The 16,556-nt window shown below is 38.3% G+C and overlaps 1 protein-coding gene across 1 annotated transcript; it reads left to right on the forward strand.

Moving 5' to 3' along the window:
- Positions 1 to 2,297: 2,297 nt before the first annotated feature.
- Positions 2,298 to 12,072, forward strand: LOC122069701 (WD repeat and HMG-box DNA-binding protein 1). Its single transcript, XM_042633773.1, has 12 exons — positions 2,298 to 2,659; positions 3,272 to 4,386; positions 5,011 to 5,187; positions 5,313 to 5,426; positions 8,763 to 8,867; positions 9,940 to 10,074; positions 10,159 to 10,214; positions 10,320 to 10,422; positions 10,504 to 10,620; positions 10,817 to 10,943; positions 11,027 to 11,157; positions 11,282 to 12,072. The coding sequence occupies exons 1-12, from the start codon at positions 2,386 to 2,388 to the stop codon at positions 11,879 to 11,881; spliced, it is 3,054 nt and encodes a 1,017-aa protein (XP_042489707.1). The 5' UTR covers positions 2,298 to 2,385; the 3' UTR covers positions 11,882 to 12,072.
- Positions 12,073 to 16,556: the final 4,484 nt, after the last annotated feature.

The following is a 16,556-nucleotide window of genomic DNA, read 5'->3' on the forward strand; positions in this document are numbered from 1 at the left end:
GGACACCCCATTACATGAACCATAAATGAGAATAAAGTAGTAGTTATGTGCAAGTTTAGAAACCCCCATGAGTATTGATCACAAACCTCTGTCCCGCATGCTTAAAGATTGGTCCCATAAAGATGACAATGAAGAACTACTCAATGGAGTTTCAATTGTTAAGATCTTGTGCAACCTTTCATCATTGGAATTCTCTCACATACGCACTACTCCTGTGAGGGGAGTCTATGTTTCCAAAACCATGAAGGTAAAAAGTGACGGCTATAGGGACTATTAACTTTTATTTATAATAGAATCCCTAAAACCCTATTCCACTCCTACAATGGATTGAGCTAGGATTTTTCTAATTAGAGTGGATCTGTAATTGTTTGGGCTGAATGAATCAATCGGTATTAGTTAAGCTCACATAAAAGTCCTAACAAAATCCACACGATCCCAGTTGAAAAGTCTAGAGATCTTACCCTAATCAAAGCTAATTTGAAGGTGTTTATCTAGTCTATGCAGCTCTTGCTCTCCATCCGAATTGCGGAGGAAGATAACGCTGTAAGGTGGGATTTGTGTAAGGCTAATTGTCTCCCCTTTTGAGTAATTTTTCCTCGATTATGGTAATCAATCAGATTTGGTTGGTAGGGTGGAAGGCAGATCAGATCCCTACAAATTGGACAGATTTCAACAAAGAATGTGTGTTTATGCTTGTAGTTGTTCTTAGAATCATAGGAAACAAGTAGTTTATCATTTCGGCTCTTCATAGGGGCAATTTTCCCCAAGAATTCTACAAATTTTACAGCATGGCTCCGATTAGCGAAAAAGAAGTCGATACCCTAATCCATCTGTGTAACTTTTATTCAAGAACCAGTAGCATCAGTAACCTGCTCCAAATAGAAGAAATCACTCCTGTTTGAAACATGACGTTTGAGTTGGACGACAACTACCCACTCGTCAGGGTTGGCCTGAGCCCTGAAACAAGACTCGCGCATGTGGTCTTACGAACTTGGTTTGGAGTGGGTTTGAATTGAGTGAGGTCCTCCCATGATTAATGGTTTAGAGACCTTTTCAGAGAAGATGAGGCAAAAGACGATTCCGCTAGCAAAGATGATCGTAGGCTAGAAGGAAGAATCCATACCAGGAAGTTTGAGCTTCTGATCTCTGTTCCTATGATAGTTAAGAGGAAGCATATCCCTTTGATGAAAGAAGGACAAAAGAGTAAACTGGTCTCTTGATTTATCTTATTTTGGTTTAAGGATAAAATGGCCTTTTGTGTTTTAAAACTAGGCCTAACACCGTCAAAAATAGGGGAGAAGGCGTAATTGATTGTTAAAACAATAAGCGTAAAAATGTCATTCAAAAAAAGTACAGGGCAGAGGCGTACTTTCCCAAGGGAGGGGTTAATTGTTGAAGCATAAGGTAAAAATGTCATTTGAACAAAGTACATGGGAGGGGGGTAATTTCCCATATAATTTAAGTGAAATTTTTCCCGAAGTTGCTAAGGTGCAATTTCCTTCTCAAATATTTTTATTTTTTCTCTATCCTACTGTAAATATACATAGACCCCAAAATTATATGAAACCCTTTCCCCCCTAAATTGTTTTTGGGAGAAGGCCCCCTAAGTCTAAGGCGTACGTTACGCCTCCTCACATGTATTATTACAAAGTAAATGAACGCTCCTTGATCGCACAACCCTTGTGCTCGGATATAAGGGGAAGGAAAAATGACGCCCCCACCCTTGTTAAACACCAAAAAAACCCACCACCGTTTATACCCATGTGAGTCCCTATTGTCAACGCAAAGGTTGCATGACCAAGGAACGTTCTTATCCCCATTATTATATTAATGTTGGGAATAAAAATTTTGCCCATCCACATTCCTTACGCCCAGATACATGGGGAAGTGGAGTGGTAAGGGTATCTTTTCACAACCTATCTCCACTTTCCCATGTATCTGGGCATGGAGAATGATGATGGGCGGAGTTCTTTCTCCCATTAATGTTTCTAAGAGAGAAACAATAGTTTGGGAATCCCCTCTCTTTTCTTGAATTGAAGAGTATTCTACTCAAGGTTTTAAGACCTAGGATCATTCTCCATCGATACTGATACAGACCAATATGATATCGATTGAATTGAATAGATTTACACATTATTTTTCAAAAGAAAAAATTGATCTTTCTAGACCATTTTACCCTTGCACCTTACAAGTGGATAGAGGATGCCGATCCGATCCGATTTTTGAAACCATGATCCTACATGCGAAAAACCTCCCGCAAAACACCCCGAGAGGCCGCCAAAAACAAATGTATTCCCGCCAACACGAAACCCTACCCCCAAACCATATAAAACCATAGAACGGAATTAAGGTTGCTGAAACCCGGGAACTTAAAGGAGATCCGCCATGAAAGGTCGACTTTTGAAGCTCAAGGAAGCTCACAAGAACAATGGAGTCAGTTCATTCTGTTCCATTCTCTGGGATCTACAAGCTCAACATCTTGTTACTTCGTCCGCTGCGGATTCGACTCTTTCCATTCACGATCTCTCTCATACGTCCAAGCCACCGAAGATACTCAGTCATCACAAAGATGGTGTCACAGCGTTGGCTCTAAGCCCTAATTCGACATGTCTTGCTTCTGGCTCCGTGGATCATTCGGTTAAGCTCTACAAATTTCCAGGTATTAAGCTTACTTTTTCAGTTTTTTTTCCTCAAAAAATTTTAGTAGCCGGTGGTACATTGGTCCCAATGGATCTTGTATCTTTAAGAGGTCGACCTGGAGTGTTCAATCTATGAGGAACCTCTAGCTTGTAGTTAAATGGCTTATAAACGATTCTTTGGTGTAACATTTATAGCAAATTTTTGGTGTATATGATGGATGAGGTTAAATGACTTATAATCTCATTAACCAATTGAAAAATTATAGTGCAGACATTGCTGTGTAATTAGACTCAGTACAACTCTTTTGCAGTGATCTAGATATCAACGTTATGATATCAACGTTATGGAGCTCATAACCGTTGTTTATTAACTCCATAATCTTCGTGGAAATGGTTTCAAAAATTGGAGATCTCCTGCTCCAAAACATTGTCCTGTTTAAATGAAATTTATCATTTGTGTTGTGTGATTTATTTGGGCTATTGCCATACCTCTGTACTCTTTCTTTTTCCTTACCATCCAATTGAATCTAGTAAATGTCATCAGCCGCATGGATGTGAATATTCATATCGTATCCTTAATTTAATTTTAACTTCCCTACGTTGACTAGAGTTATTTTACCTCTATTGGTCAGGTGGAGAGTTTCAGACCAATGTAACCAGATTCACATTGCCAATTCGTGCTCTTGCTTTTAATAAATCAGGCAGTTTGTTAGCTGCAGCTGGTGATGACGAGGGTATTAAATTAATAAATACCATTGATGGTTCAATTTCGAGGGTTCTGAAGGGGCACAAGGGACCTGTCACTGGCTTATCCTTTGATCCTAATAGCGAGTACTTAGCTTCAGTTGATTCAATTGGAACAGTTATATATTGGGGTCTCTGTTCTGGGGAAATCATACATACACTCAAGGGCGTGGCTCCTGATTTGTATTCAGAAGATTCTGTGTTAAATATATTGAGCTGGAGCCCTGATGGGGAAATATTGGCTGTTCCAGGCTTGAAGAATGATGTTGTGATGTATGATAGAGATACAGCTCAAAAACAGTTTTCACTCAGAGGTGACCACAGGCAATCTATTTGTTTCTTGTCTTGGTCTCCTAATGGAAAATACATTGCCACTTCTGGTTTGGATAGACAAGTTCTGATCTGGGATGTTGATAGGAGAGAGGATATTGATAGACAGAAGTTCGATGATATAATATGTTGTATGGCTTGGAAGCCGATTGGGAATGCTTTGGCTGTCATTGATGTTATGGGAAGGTTTGGTGTGTTGGAGTCTACCATACCTTTATCAATGAAATCTCCTACAGATGGTGCTTCTAGTTTACGGTCAAAGAATAGTAATGGGCTTCTGTTGTTTGATGAAGAGGATCAAGTGCCTGATATTTCAGGTACTTCGAGTGATATTGGTGAAGATAATTTTGGTGAATCTGAACCAGTTAGCCGGAAACGACTGCGGAAAAAGACTGAGTTTGATGATAATTTGGATGAAAACACAAATGATCATGGAGCGTTACTACCTATGGTTGAAGTGCGTAAAAAAGGTTCTCTTAATCATAAGGAAATGTTAATTGATAAGAATGACAATCTGGGATTTAGGACTGCCACGACTTCTCAGAGGCTAAAAATGCAAGAGTCTTTTCAGCCAGGTTCTACAACTGTACAGGCAGGGAAGCGACACTTCCTGTGCTACAATATGATTGGGTGCATAACAACAATTGAACATGATGGGTACTCCCACATAGAGGTCAGTGCTATTGTTGTTCTTTTTGCCATTTGCAGTTTCACACTTTCATGTACATTAAAGAGAATAAGTTCATGTGGTAAGAGTGAGTTTTTCAGGGAGGGAAAAATGAGCCAATTCATGTTTCCCTCTCTGAAAACCTAGAGAATAGCAAGAGAATAATCACTTTTCATGATTGCAAGTGGGACCCAAATAAAACCGATCCTGAGCTTGGGCCGTCCACTCCTTTTCTTCCTAATACTATAGATGTGGATGAAGGCATAGGGTGTTGTGAAGGTGTGCTTTGACAGTTGCCATTGCTCATGTAAGGGTACAAGTCACTCTTCTGGTACCTTCATTAATTTATTTATCTATATTTTGGGTTCTGGGCTGAGTTGAGCCTTGATGGGTTAGACTATGGCTGGGACCTTCCCAAGGTTGGGCCAGGACAGGCTAGAGTTGATGTTAAGTGACCTCACGTTGGGTCCCAGTATTAAAAAACCAACCAAGCCCATACAAGTTCCACCCCTTGCTCTCACATCAGCTTCACTACATCTCACTCTAATTTTCATTTTTTCTGGTTGTCTCTGTAATGTCTTGCATCCTAATTTATCCTGGAGTAACCTTGTGTACTTTTAACTGGTGCAGGTTGATTTTCATGACAGTGGGACAGGCCCTAGGGTTCCTGCAATGACTGATTATTTTGGTTTCACAATGGCTTCATTGAATGAGAATGGAAGTGTCTTTGGAAATCAATGCAAGGGTGATAAGAACATGAGTACTCTCATGTATCGACCATTCAGTAGCTGGGAAAATAACAGCGAGGTTTGCTTTTACTCTTTTTTTCTAGAATTTCGTATTACTAAGATGTGGTTCACATTTCTAATGACTGAGTGGAAGAAATTATCTGAATTTAGTTAGCTGATTTTGATTAAGTTATGTGAACATAGTGGTCAATGCGGTTTGAAGCAGAGGAAGTGAAAGTTGTGGCTCTGGGTACTGGTTGGGTTGCTGCTGTTACTAATCTTAATTTTCTTCGCATCTTCACTGAGGGTGGTCTGCAGGTTAGTGTTGACATATCCTGTTTCAGTGTTAGTAGTGTATGTATGTAGCATATTTTAGTTATATGGTATTAGACTATTAGTTTGTTTTTTCGCTTTACTATGGAGATACCTTTTTGTTACTTAGAGTTTCTTGAATTGCATTTCTTTGAGGAGATGTTTAACTAATGTAAGCTCCCAGAACCATTTTGGTCCAACCAAAAACTTTGTTATTTTACAATTATGCAAGTCATGAGTTTTACCGTGGTGTTTCAAGAGTACTAGTGGGTTGACATTATATCTTTATTAGTTTCTTGGTAAATATTGTTGACTTTTTATGGCTTGTCTGTTATTTGACAGCCATACGGAGAGAGAATGCATGTGTACCCTTTTCCAATACAAAAAAATACCATGGATTTCTGATTTTCTGAATATTGTTGGTCATAAAATCAGTATTGGGAGCCCATTTAAGAGTTCATGCTTTACCTGTTTACCACCACATGAGCCGGAGGTGGCATGGTATAATGTAGAACTGAGATTGACAAAGTCAACCTAATCTCAATTTGCAGGATAGGATCAAAGAACATCCAAAGACATGATAGGATAATAGAATGAACAGATTCAAACCAAGAGAAACCAGATCTGAGAAAATACAGCTATTGATACCCAAGTTATGATTACTGAGATCAGATCAGTAAACAGATGTGAAGGGCCTTAACAGGGATTGATGTAGGATTATAGCAGGTCATGAAATAGGCAGACTTCGGTGGAACAAGAGAAATCAGAATGAGATTGGAGATTCTAATGTAGAACCAATTCCCAGCTAGATAACTAGGAATTAATTCCAGAACAGGATCATAGGTGCTGCTAGTTGATAGACTGAAACAAAAAAGATTCCGCAGGTCTTCTCAGACCTTGCAATGGCAGCAAGTGTTGGGTCCTGTAACTAAGCTTCAAACCAAACTTGAACAGGGTTGGAATCACTCAAAAAAAAAAAAAAAAAAAAAAAAAAAAAAAGAAGAAGAAAAAAAGGAAGCTTTGTGCTGGAAAACTGTGAGATGCAGTTCTGTGAGAGACAGCTTGGGTGAGATGCCCTAGGGAAGAGTTGCTTGAATGTGATGTCTCAAGCTTTTGTGACTGAGGGACAGCTCAAGACCAAACCCCATTTACAAGCCTACAAGGTGTCACTTCTTGACAACAACAACAACATGGCTGTAAATCAGCGTCACTTCTTGACAACAACAACAACATGGCTGTAAATCAGCGATGGTGCCATTGAAGATCTCAAGGTATAAAGAGAATGTGTGGTGTGTTGTCATCCCTCTGGTGCTAACTGATGTGTTGCTTGGGAGACCGTGGATATATAACAATAATGTCTTGGTTGGTGGTACCAAGAACTAGTGCTTCTTCGATCGTAAAGGCAAGCAACTTACGTGAAACCCACTCAACATACCTCAAGTGAAAACTAAGTTGAGGGGCTGCCCAAGTACGGAGACAACATGCTTTGAATGGGTTGGTGGGATCCTTAGCTCCCATGATTTCCCCTTGCCTATTAGTATATGATTTTATTTCCCTTTACTTATTTTCTTACCTATTTTGTCTTGTTTCTAATTTGGGTAAGTTTCTATATTCCCTAGTTTCCTATTTGATTGTATTGGTTTTAGTTATAAATAATAAAGACAAGGGAGACTGCAAGTCACGATTCTGTGACCTTGGAGTCTCGGTTCTTCTTGTTCTCTTGGTGATTGTTGGGTATTATTACTATACTTTGTTACATTTTTAAACTAGAAATTTTTTTTTCAAAGGATTGAAACCCAAAACATTGTTGAAATTTTACCGAAACTATGAATTTCGACCGAAACTTGCTAAAAGACCCATATAGCGCACCTGGTTTCATTTTGTTGAAACCAAACATTTAGCGAAGTTTTGATTCAAATTTTGTCGGAACCAAAAAATTCATGAAATTTTGGTTCTACTCAAATTTTGAACATTGATCCATGGATAAATTACCCACATCCAAACCAACAAATGAGCATGGAATATGAAAGCCTATTTGTGCTTCTATTTCATTCGTTGTATACTTCAAAATTATACTTAACCAAGAAACCAAGGCCATATGCTAAATTGCTGCTCTTGGGGAAATTTGGTCAGTGTCCCTGTGGGGATCAAATCTGTTGCTACTTTCCTATGCTAGTGGTGGATTTCACATCGTTTGAACAGGAAAATTCTCTATTGTTCTTATTTTAGGAAGGTGCATATCCTTGTATCTGATCTTCTGATTTAACACAAGGATTTTTGAAGCTTAATACCAATATGAAAATGAAAATCAGGCCCTTGAGCACCAAAATATATAGTCTGTTCTGTTACTTGATTTACAGACTCTACGAGCATGGTGCCATAAAAATAGTTCTTCATTGTCAGTTAGATGTTTCGTTGACTTTTTTTCGTCCAATAACATCCTCAAAACCAATGAGGAACAAAATATATAACACTCAAGACAATATTTTCCTAATCATTATTGTTTTTCCTTTTCCCGTGCTATCTTGATGTGTTTCTTATGATTGTGATATGCCACAATATTTGTAATGTTTACTGCATGATGTTCTCTATTTTCCTTTTATAATATGTTTCTAGTGTTTTGTGGGAGTATCATGAAAATCAAATGAGGGTGGAAATTTTTTACTGGCTCTCTTGGCTAATATGTCTTGCCAAAGTCAAAACAATGTCCAGACTAACAGATAAGAATATTTGAAATCCGTGTTTTGTTAAAAATAATTTGGCCCTGGTGGTCAAGCTGTCAAAACAGCCTCTTGACACATTCTCGAGGCAAGGATGTGTAGTTCTCGCCCCACCTGGACCTCGCACATGTGGGAGCCGTGTGCACCGGGTATGCCATTAAAAATAATTTGTCCAAATTGATAACCAGGTTGGGTCTGGGTCAGCCAATTTGAAAAATTGACTCTGTCTGTCCCAATTTGGGATAATGAGATATGATAGATTATTGATTGATTGATTTAAATTATGTGTAAGCTATAGTTGTCATGGTGCCAAAGAGAACCAGGGCGGTGGAGGGTGTCTAAACACTTAGGTGACAAGTTGCCCGCATAGGCGTTGCCAAGGCGTCTAAGTCGCCTAAGTGTTATTTTTTATTTTCCCTCATTTCTACCATTATTTTGTATGCTATATATACCTTGTATCATAAAAAATCAACATCAAACCACATCAAATCATAAAAAATCAACATTTAGAAAAATGTTTTTGTTCTCTAAGTTTGACAAGTCAAATAATTTTATTTACTTGATAAATTGATTGTGGTTTTGGATGCAACATTTCTGATGTTCTGGATTCATTTTATGGCAGAAGCATGTTCTCTCCATCAATGGACCAGTAGTGACTGCAGCAGGCTTTAAAGATGAACTGGCCATTGTTAATCATGCTTCCCACTGTCTTCCTTCAAATGATCAGGTTCCCTTTTGGCACCCCTTATACCTTAAATTTTGTAACTGTTGTTACTTTTTGTCATTTTCTGGCCTTGGTAAGTTCTATAGGATATTGTTGGCATGGATACTTCCCTGTTTGGTTGCCACCTGGAGTACGATGACTTTATTTTTAAATCTCCATAACCTTTATGAGTATTAGGTGATGCTTCAAAATGGACTCATCGCAAGGGACACCGGTTCACAAATAAAATGTAGAAATAAGGCCATTTTAGATTTGGACAAAAGGAAAATATTCTATTATTTATTTGTATTTTTGTGATGAAGGGAAATGAGTCTTATCTTTTGTACAACCATTAAACATATTTACTTATATGCTGTGTTAAACCAAGGCCAACCCATTTTATTCCAGGAGACAACTGACAACTTTATGCAGCCTTAGAAATTGTTTCGGAATCAAGGATTAATAAGGTTAAGGTCAACAACCACTAATAGTAAAGTAGGGTAAGAAGATAGCTGTTTAAGACAAGTGTTTTTTATAACGTACGATAGTTCGGGATGGTCTGGGAAATCCTCAGGTGTCCTGGGTGCTTGAGACAGGTGTTTTTTAAAACGCAGGACAGTTCAGACTGTTCCAAATGGCAAAAAGGAGAACAATAGTTGGAACGGTCGAGACAGCCGCCAAGCATCCCAAGCATCCCAGACAGCCATCCCTGATGACCCCATCAAACACTGGTTTAGATTTTTGAAATTCATACTAATAATGATGATAAATGTGAACCTATACAGGCCCCCCCTAAAGGATATTGTATCTCACTTTCTATTAAGAATTTTTTTTAAGAGGCTAAACATTGGAGACCAAATGATTAGGAAGCAGATTTAGCCCTCTGGCAATAACAGTTGGGCCTTTTAAAGCATAAAATCTTTATTTCACCATCTTATGGTGAAAGTGCACTGGGTATGCTCTTTTAGATGGCAGACTGGTGCAACGGCATCTTAATGTGAAAGTTCAAATTATCTTAATGGATTTTCTGGGATCAAATCCAACCTCAATGATTTTTGTCCAGATTGATGTTGAAGATAATGTCCTTCCTATGCAGATGCTAGAGTTCAAAATTTTCAAAATTTATGATGCAACTCAGTCCTTCTGTGGTCCGCTACCGTTGACTCCTGGTTCATGTCTAACATGGTTGGGATTCAGTGAAGAAGGCCAACTGAGTAGTTATGATTCTAAGGTGTGTATTGCTCTGGTTTCATACTTTCAAAAGTATTTTGTTGCTGAGCTGAATTGGATCTGAGTTAATTGACAATAAATGTAGGGTGTTCTAAGAGTGTTTACGAACCAGTATGGTGGCAGTTGGCTTCCAATCTTCAGGTTGACAATTTTCCTGTTTAATCATGTGGAGTAGATTCTTGTGCATATAATCCTCTAATTATCTACATTCTTGCATTTTTAAAATGGCTAAGATCTGATATGCAGTTCTAGTAAAGAGAAGGAATCTGAAAAGAACTATTGGGTGGTTGGACTGAACACAAGCAAGTTGTTTTGCGTTGTCTGCGAATCGCCTGATACATTCCCACCGGTAGCCATCAGCTCTTTTTTTTTTTTTGGTGCTTTACGTATTGCAAATTACATCTTCAATATGTTCTTTTCCTTTTTTCAGGTGACACCCAAACCTGTTCTTACTTTACTAAACCTTTCAATTCCTCTTGCATCATCTGATCTGGGAGCAGGTGATCTTGAAAATGAGTTTATGTTGAACAACCTATATCTCTCACAGGTAAAGTATTCCCCTTTTTAAATTCAATAGTGATGTAGGCTTTGCTAGTATAACTGGCCAGTCTTCCGCCCGGGGGGGGGGGGGGGGGGAGGAGGGAGAGAATAGTTTGGATTCATTTAAACTTGGGTAAGAATTGAGTTGTTTTTTTATACTTGCTTCTTGTTTTCTTGGTCTTTTAAACATGTGGACCTTGCAGATACTGAAAAGAATTGATGAAATGTCTGCTTCTGGGTTTGACACTACTTTGCTTGATGATGAGGCTTTCAATATTGAAGCGGCTCTTGACAAATGCATCTTGCGGCTCATTGCAGCTTGCTGCAATGGTTAGAAGCTAGTTATTTAGAATAACATTATTTAATTAATAATATACCTCTGCGGCTGTGTATGATCATGAGTTTTATTGCAGGTGATAAGCTTGTGAGGGCTACTGAACTTGTTAAGCTTTTATCATTGGATAAGTCTGTGAGAGGTGCCATAAAGCTTGTCACTGCCCTGAAGCTTCCAATTTTAGCAGAGCGGTTCAATGGCGTACTGGAGGTAAACTATGCCATCCCCTCTCCATGGCTTTATAGTATTTGACTGCCAAACATATTCTTCTAATGATGTGTACTGTTTTTGATGTTTAAGAAATGGTTTGATATGCTTTTATGCCTACTTACAGGAAAGGTTGCTGAATGAAACTAGAGGGACTGTAGGAAATCAAAATCCAACCTCTGGAACAGCCTTTGCACATGTAGCACACAAGGCGTTGCCTGCGGCTGACCAATTTCCCTCCCCTCTGTTTTCAAAGCATGATAAAGAGGAAGTGCCAGCCAAAGTGGGAGGGGAGAAGAAGAAAACCGATAGTGTTGTAGATATGGGGAGCATGAAGAATGAGGCACATCAGGTAAATTTGCATCGACCTTCAAATCCATTTGCAACAAACCAGGAGAGACAAGAGAGAGCTACTGCAGGGAGGCAGAAGATGGAAACAGATGGAGTTGTGGGTCCTGGGAAGACTAAAGATGGGGAGAATCAGGTAATGTTTCATCGACCATCTAATCTATTTGCAAAGGCATCATCAATCGATGAGGAGAAAGCACAAGAGAAGGCTAAAGTGGGAGGGCAGATTGAATCAAATAGTGTGGATGGGATTGGTCAGGTGCAGTTTCATCGGCCATCGAATCCATTTGCAAAGGCATCAACTAACCAGGAGGGGAAGCAATCTCTGTTAGATTCAATTAAGAAGATGAAGAAGGTTGACACTTTAGGCAAAAGATAATGGAAGTATAGCTTATAATTAATGAAAAACAGAAATTCCCCCAAGGAAAAAAGAAGCATCATTTGTTTTTTTCCCCCAAATCTGTTGCATGGAAATTAAATGTTGTTGCATGTATAACCCAGATGTGGAATGGTTGCCTATGTAATTAGACACTTGTATATAAATGAAGTTCTTACTTTCTTGTTTCTTAAGTTGGAATTTGATACTTGACAGGGAATATCTTTTTTTTGTTTTTTTGGTGAATAATAAATTCAAGGGGAAAGTTCATTGACCATGATACGTCACTTTCAAATTATTTAAACAGTTGAACCCCACAGTTTTTACCTCAAATAACCTTTTGTAACAAAACATGCTTTACATTCTTCAGTTATAGTAGAAAAAGTAATAGGGAGTTTTTTTCCCCCTTACTATGTCACTCAGCTAGCTAGAGCTGAGCTTAGAAAATCAATGGGTATTTTATAGGAACTTTTATTTTTTGTGTATATGGTGGTTTCCAACGAAGAGTGGCAGTCTACAATGGTGAGGGAATGCTGGCTTTTTGGTTCTGTCATTCATTTAGTTTGGTAGGGATTAGGGAATCTATCTTGTATCTTCCATTTGTTATGTTCATGAGAAACTGGGAAAATATGTTGACCTACGTACGTGGGAATGTTTTGTAGAATCAAATGATTTTCAGATGAGAAATTTACCAATAATCCACGCAAGAACATCATCTATCTCTATTGAAAGTCAGTACATACAAATCAAAGGCGACCACTAACTTTTCACTATGGTTCCCTAGTTAAATATACTTCATCAGTTCATCTCCTCTTCGTCAGTGTCCAGCAAAACTTTTCCTTTGTCAAGCTTAGAACCAGCAAGCGTTAGTCTTTCTTCCATTTCATCTGGACTCTACATGCACTGGGTAAAGCCTTCCACTTGACTGTATCAGGTTTCATGAGCCTGGCTCCAATGATCTTCTCAATCTTATCAAACAGACCAGCCCCATCAAATAAGTAGTGTGTGTCAGTCTCCCTTGCAACAGTAATGAAGAGGGGGTGAGTAGAGAGCAATAGAGGGCAAAATAGTGAATTGTCCGTACCTTAGAGTCCTCTCTTCTATTTATAGTGTTGGTTCTCACTTAAGGCGGTTACTCACTTTCCAAGGTGGTGGCGAGAGAATCGGATCATGGTTGTTTACTGACTGATTTCGTTCCTCAAGCATGAGAAGTTATACCTTAAGTGGAGAAAGCATCCAAAACTTGTCACATCTTCTAACATTACAAGGATAAAGATGGGTATATTTGGAAACAAAAAAGACGGGTGTTGGATGCTGATTCATACGACAAGGTGATCGTAGGAGCAGCTGATCTGTTTTCCCTTAAGTGGGAAACCCATGTTTTCATGTTTAAGAGAGATTGAGATTGAGCATGAGTATGAGTATGAGTATGAGCATGCCACGAACAGAAGGTGATGTTTTTGGGGACTCACGATCTGGTGGGGATTCCCTTCCTCTATGGGTCGTCTTAGTCATAGCAACGGTTTTCACACCACGTGTCAATTGTCTATTGGCGGGTTATCTTTGGTGTATCAAATTCCATATGTTTGGCTCATACTTTTGGAAGTGACTAACAAGCAACATCTTCAACCAATCCTCCATGGTTGCAGGCATTCAACACATAAGCAAAGTTTTCTCCGAAAAGAGTTGGAGAGACTTTAGGCTTTGACTATTAATTGCTAGTCATGTACTTATTGCATTCCCAAGTGTCCATTCTCTCCTGAATTTTCTGGCGAAACGATTGATGAACTGCATCTTCTAAGCACCCACATTTCCCGTACATGTTAATGAGTGCTGATTCAAAGTCCTCATCATGTTCAATCCCATGCTTGTCATTGTAAGCATGAATCCACCTTCCTTGAGCAAGTGCACTCAGATGGACGACAACAGACAAAGGACTAATTAGTGCCACTTGGTTCCTCACTGTCTTGCATTCATTAGCATATTGCAATCACCTGCTTGAAGTCACCCACTCGAACTTTGACTGCTATCATTGTATTCCATGAGACAACATCTCGTTGAGGCATTCTATCAAATAGTTTGTGAATTGCATTGCCGTTTTTGTTATCTGAATACCCTCATAGCGTCCTATTCTAGGTTAAAATATCTAATTCAATACTCAAGTTAAAGAGATTGCGGGCATGGGAAATTGACCTAGATACAACATAGTTCCAAATGAGGGGGTTGTACTCAAGGACAAGCTTGACAATTTGAGAATGGAGTTGTTTCCAATTGCGGTTGTAGTCAATACAGTTATGTTTAATGAGGTTCCTGATAGGGTACATACATTCAATACAACAAACATTGAGATTCATATGAACATGCAAACCATACAGAGATCAATGTTTAGGCAAACCTGAACCCATGATAAGAGAAGACTGATTATACGAATGATCTCCTATCTTTGACGACTGTTGGTCTTATCTACCATCTTCTCATTTCTAAACACCATGGTTTCTTTATAGTACATTTAATGGGCTAATGTGAACAATATATGAAATAAGGGTATGGACCAACCTTGCAAGAAAACAAAATCTTATTTCCTATTAAAGTATATATATGTAAGAATTAGGTGCACACACATTCAAAATATTTATATCAATTAAGGTGTGTTTATATAAGGGCCAATATCTCAATTTTAGTCGCCTTCTACTATTGGATTAAACTGACTTGCCCCAACAATAGTCAATTACCAATCCGATTTTATAAAACAAAATTAAAGATTCTGTTAGCCCACAGAGAAAAGGGAATTGTACAATCTCCTACTAGGGTAACATGCGCCGCTGACTTTAAAATTTAAAATATTTTTATTAAAACGATTCTCTAGATTATACCAATAGAATTTTTTTTTGGTAGAAAGACCAATAGAATTTGGCTACGCAAGAGAAGTGTTGAATGAAATATACACCTTGAGCAAACGCTTCGGTCCAACGAGACTATAAACATCCAACTGAGCGAACCATTCGAAATATATGAGATTAAACATGTCAAATAACTTATATCATCACTGACTTGGATTATATAGTATGAAACTGTGGTATGGAAATTATATGCATGAATTAATGATCACCATGCCCATTTTCAATGGTCTAGGCTTCAAATAAAATAAGCCCTATGAGACAAATGCAAAAGGTCTCATCAACAATAGGTGTCTTCCTAAATGCATCTGCTTCATCCAAAGAAGCACATTTGGGTAAGGATGTGAGTTTGTAACCGAAACCATTTATCGAAACCAAATCAATCTGTTTACACTGAAACTGTAAAACCGTTTAGTAAATGGTGCGATTATGGTTTCAAGTTTCAGGTCAATTAGCTAAACGGGTCGAGTCGGTTTTAACCGCAAAACCCATTGATTTCAAACCGAATTGAAACCGTTTAAAACTGTCAAAACCGAACCGTTTAATCCATATAACAATTAAATATGGCAGGGGCAGAATCAATATATCACTTCCAAAAAATAAAAACCCTAAGGTAAAAGCGATTGGAGTAAAATGCATTTGTGACCCAGCATTAAACCGTCAAACTCAGCCGCAACTCTTCAGTTCTTCGATTGAACCCCTTTTCATGGTTTGAACCCCTAATTTTCTCAATCAGGTATGATTAAAATAACGATCACCCTCTTCTTCTACGGATTTTATTCGTCTTTAATTTCAAGTTTCTAACTTTGTTTCTCTGTGAGGCAAAGAGAAGCTTTTTCTGTACAATTGAATCTAAAACCAAAACAAGTGGAAGTCTGGTTTCAAATCGTAGAGCCAGGTACTTCAACTACAAGTGGAACTTTGGTTTTCTTGCTTCTCTTTCTCAGGTCCTAATCAAGGTTTTAAAACTTGTCTTAAAGCTAGTGTGCGGGCCACGAATGTCCCACTGGCTTTCCTAGCAGACTAGAGAGAGAGAGAGAGAGAGAGAGAGAGAGAGAGCAACTTTAAGGTAATTTATTATTTTTGTTTTCTTTCTTCTCCACCCTCTCTGACATTGTCTTAGTTTCTTTCCATTTTGGTTTGCTAAAAATAATAAATTTTGTTTCCTATTCAAAGTCTTTGAATTTCCTATGTTATATTGATTTAAGAAGCTGTAGTTATGGACAGCTTGCTGTAATTTGAATTCTTATGCACTATTGGTGTTGATTTCTTTGTTTTTATGTTTTTACTCTGTTATAACAGCATTAGACAATTTATTGTGGGAAAGAAGAATTTTCATAATCAATGTATTATGAGACTGGTTTATATCTTGTACTTGGTGGCTAGTCTCCTGTTTCATTTCCATGATCATGATTTTTTGTTAGATGGATACAACCATACAGACAAGGAATGCAAGAGTGACAATCAACACTATCCACCCTGTGATTGTGAAGGCTGGAATTATTAGGAAGCATAAGAGCTTCTTCATAGGCACAACACACCAACCTTTAATTGCTCATTTTTTAAGATTTATGGAGAGTGTTTCCAGTCTGGGAATGTAGCCTACACCAACCTCAGATATTCACTTTTTAACTTAATTATTCAAATTCCAACCAGTAGGAAAGGCATAACATGTTTTGCTTATGTTTTCTCTGTAGATTCACTTTTTCTTCTTGTATCAAAGTTGCTGGAGATAACATCTCAGGTTTGTTCCAACTCTTCACAATCTCCCCCCCCCCCAA

The sequence above is a fragment of the Macadamia integrifolia genome, unplaced genomic scaffold, assembly GCF_013358625.1.
Source record: "Macadamia integrifolia cultivar HAES 741 unplaced genomic scaffold, SCU_Mint_v3 scaffold69, whole genome shotgun sequence".
Lineage (NCBI taxonomy): Eukaryota > Viridiplantae > Streptophyta > Magnoliopsida > Proteales > Proteaceae > Macadamia > Macadamia integrifolia.